The sequence below is a fragment of the Arachis duranensis genome, chromosome 3 (assembly GCF_000817695.3).
Source record: "Arachis duranensis cultivar V14167 chromosome 3, aradu.V14167.gnm2.J7QH, whole genome shotgun sequence".
In the NCBI taxonomy this organism is placed as follows: Eukaryota; Viridiplantae; Streptophyta; class Magnoliopsida; order Fabales; family Fabaceae; genus Arachis; species Arachis duranensis.
In genome coordinates this window covers 41,975,769-41,979,789 of record NC_029774.3, presented here as the reverse complement: position 1 = coordinate 41,979,789, position 4,021 = coordinate 41,975,769, and the positions used below count along the sequence as shown (strand labels likewise).

General features: G+C 35.7%; 1 protein-coding gene across 1 annotated transcript in view; it reads right to left on the bottom strand.

Annotated features, from left to right (window-relative positions):
• Positions 1-4,021, bottom strand: part of LOC107478868 (callose synthase 10) — a 36,470-nt gene that overhangs the window by 23,655 nt on the left and 8,794 nt on the right. Inside the window, exons 13-18 of the mRNA XM_016099019.3 lie at positions 3,427-3,519; positions 3,197-3,299; positions 2,981-3,104; positions 763-952; positions 613-665; positions 369-429 (exon numbers count right to left, since the gene is read on the bottom strand). Coding sequence (XP_015954505.1) covers positions 369-429; positions 613-665; positions 763-952; positions 2,981-3,104; positions 3,197-3,299; positions 3,427-3,519 — 624 coding nt within the window. The remainder of the gene's footprint in view (positions 1-368; positions 430-612; positions 666-762; positions 953-2,980; positions 3,105-3,196; positions 3,300-3,426; positions 3,520-4,021) is intronic.

Below are 4,021 nucleotides of genomic sequence, written 5' to 3'. Positions count from 1 at the left end.
TTGATTTTTTCTTCCTTTTTTTTTTTTTTTGAATATCAAATTATATATAGGCAATTATTGAATAAACAGCATTCAAATGTACAAACATTATGGAAAAAAGATATTCTATTTAAGAAAGAGATGAATGCACAAAAGCATTGGGACCTCCTTGCATCTTTTTAAAAATAAAATAAGCGGACATGCACAAACATCAATAGAAGTCTGGATTAGATTATTTTGTATTCAAAATGGGTTATAATCAAAATCTTTCTCACAGAGTCAATTGAAAAAGGTTTTTCCCTATACTTTTATCAAATTATAGTTAGTTTAGCTATCTGTTATCTGTCTTAAAAAAATGATAAATAAATATATAAAACGTAATGACTTGCTTGTAGAAAGTATGCAAAGGTAAACTTGCAGCCAAATATCACCAGCCAGAAGATCACATATCTGCAGGGTAGGAAACAAACGACATGGTAAGTAAATATGAATATTAGAAGTATAACACAACCTTAATAAAAACATGTTGACAAGCACTTGGCAAAAGTGTAAAACACTCTTGCTAAAAGTATTAATGTTACAGAACCAGAGGTAACTGAAATTTTTTCATAACTAGTTCAGAATACAACCTACCTACAATAATCACTCATCTTCTCATAAAGACCGCGCCCGACAAAGTATCTTTCCTGCATTAGTCATTGGAAAAGCCAAAACACCAGTCAGAACACAGAGAGAAGTACATTGAGGAAATTTACTTGTCAAACCTAACTAAAAATTACTCACTTGATAAATCCACTTAAAAAACTGAAAGAAGGACTGATCAGACATATCTGATAATGTGTGACAGGCTGGAAATTTGAGCAACAGTGCTAGGAATAGACGTAGACCAGCATAAACACCTAGTACAAGAATGTATATCCGGAAATAAAATGAATTGTCTGCGTTACGACTATTCCTTTCCTGCAAAACCTTCCTGCAATTGAATCATAATAATGGTCAGAAGTTTCACGGTAAAGAAGGTTTGATGATGTGGCCCTACAATGCATTTACAGCAAACAAATTTTTGGTAGTAATGATGTCTTCCAATGTACCTAACAACCAAGGAAAAAATCACTAGAAAAGAGGCTTTAAACATTCCTATTTATAACTGTCCAGAATCTGATACTGTGTTATCATTGATTACACACTGATATCCACAGTATCGCAAATATTTTGGATTGAAGTATTAGAAGTTCAACAACCATCAAGGATAAGGACACTGATGTTTCTAAATGTGATGTGTCTCACACCACCCAAGCTAGCTTTTGCGGTTAAGTCCTATCAATTTTAAAGATGGTATCAAGGTCTATCCGATCCAATGTTGTTGGGTCAGCCACCCATAAATGTTCACGCTCCAGATGATCATTCTTGTCCATCAGGAGGTGTATTACAAGTCCTACATCTATCAAGGATAAGATATCTATGAAGCTTATAAGTGTGATGTATCTATTACCTTTTGAGATGGCATTTGGAGTGAGTGAGGCCCACTCAATTATAAGATGAAGCTACTAAATTTAACTCATTATCTCCCTTTGCTCTAGTATTTGCCGTCATGTTTACTCGAGTTCCATTTTTTTGTATTGCAGTTGACCACTGATATTACTTGATTTCTAATTCTATCACTATTCATCAACAATTTGGTCAGTATTTCAAATTGTTTTGGTGTCTTGAACGCTTAAGTTACAATAAGAGTGAAGTACGGGGGTGAGTTGTGGACAATAAATACAGATCAAATGAGCCAAGGATACGGATGTAAATTCTAAACATTTTCATAAAATAGCAAACGGAGAAAGAGAAAAAGCTTTGTTAAGTAGTTAGAGGTCGGGGTTTGTTGTTGACGCCATGGAAATGGCTATATAGGCTGGACTAAGGTGAAGAGTAAAAGAATATCTTGTTTTTAAGTTTGACTTTGAGAAAGCTTATGATAAGGTCAGTTGGAGACTTTTTAATAAAGTTATGCAAAGGAAAGGTTTTTGTTCTTGGGGGGTAAGTTGGATTACAGGATCTCATACAAGAAGTTCTGTCTCAATTACTGTAACCAGAGCGCCAAAGTCATGGTTTTGTGGTGAAAGGAGCTTCAGACAAGGTTTGTCCGCTTTTTTGTGCACTTTAGTAGTGGACACTCTTAGTTGGAGTCTGAAGGATTAGTGAAGGTGTCAAAATGGGTTCTGAAGGGACTATGATATCCGATATACAATTTGTCAATGACACCATCTTATTGTTGGAAAATGATAGCTCGTTTTAAATGCTCTCTCTATTTTTCGGATATGTCCAAGAGTGGTTTAGCCGGGATTAATACAACACGTCATGACCTTTCTGTTTTAGCATCTATGGCTTGGTGTCCTATTTTGATAGTGGCCTCTTGTTTCGTTTGGTGGCAAACCTAGATCCATTTCCTTTTGGGATCATGTTGTTAAGAAGATTTCTTAGCACCTATTTTTCTCTAGGTGGTCGTATCACTCATTCAAGCATGCCTCTCCGATATTCCTCTACTTCTTATCCTTGTTCCATATTCTAGGGGGAATGGCCAGCACCATTTGAAAGATTATGAGGGACTTTCTTTGATGTGGTGCTTTGGATATGAAGTGGGACCAATTCGTGAATTGGGAAGTTTATTGTCGTCCTAAAGGAGGCTTGGGTCCAGGCAATTTTGTGTTTAGAACATTACATTGGTGGCAAAATGGCTATGGGGGATTTCCTTCAAAATCTCATTCTCTATGGCATCAAGTTATCATACTTAAAGGATTTTATAGATTCACCATGGCAGCTTGTTTATAAATGCTTTTGTTTTTAGTTACTTTCTTATTCCTATTCTTACGTTTCAATTCAAGAACACCTTAAAAAAATCTGCTTCACTTTGAGATGTGATTGCAGTGCCACATCGAAGTGATGAGGCTTTTTTTGTTTCCCAACATCATTGCTAATTAAATGAAAACGTAGCTAAAGGAAACATGAAACTCACAAGTAAAGATATGTTATGGCCGTGGAAGTCAAGCCACCCCAGAAAAACCTTATAATTAGCCTTGAGACAGCCATTCCCCTTGCGGTGCTGTATGCCCCAAATGTAAGCAACACATCCAGGATGCCTATTCATCATTATACATATACTGAGAACTACATGTCATTCAAATGAGAAATAACTTCATAAGAAGTTAAGAACATAACACTAAAGGCTTACTCTTGACAAAATTCATAATTGCAAATGACGGCCCAATACTAAGTACTGTTTTAAGAGTATCCAGATCGAGATCTCCATCCTTGAAAGCAATTATTGTCAATGCCTGCATGCAATATGAGTTGGGAAAACATTATGTTTAGATCATTTGTTGGTAACCAGCATCTAAATGCCAGAGTAACAATGACAGAAAGAATGAGATTTTATAGGAAAGGTTGACAGAAAATGGAAACCTGCAACATTAATGCCAAGAAGATCCAAAGCCGATGGAAACTTCGGAACAAGTGCAGAAACGTTCTATGCTCTACAAAACTGCTTTTGCCAGTCTGTTGATTACATGTTTAACGTACGAGCAACAGACATAATCAGATAATCAATGTGATATAGAATACAAAAACAGCCCAACCCATATAGTCATGCAAACTAGTCATAACTCATAAGCAATTACATCAATGTCTCCAAGCCAAACAATGTCCACAGGAACATACTCTACAAGATCATACTAACAATAACTTTATAATACGTTGGTGTACACAATAATTTCTATAATATTCTTAAGTTAGTAAGCTGCTGATTCAGACCAAGGCTAAGTTAGTTGATGACAGCTGTATTAGCCGATCATTGTTCTGTCCAGGCTCAATGAAGCTGATGTATTTTGAACCAGATCTTTGTTGTTTCAAAAACACTTGCACTCATTAGATCTTGATAAGGCTTCCACAAACCACCATTATTACAAAAGCCAGCCACAAGACAAAGCACAAGATATAAACGTTTACCAGTGTAGTAAAAGGCAAAATTATATAATATAAAAGAAAGGAGGAAGCAAGA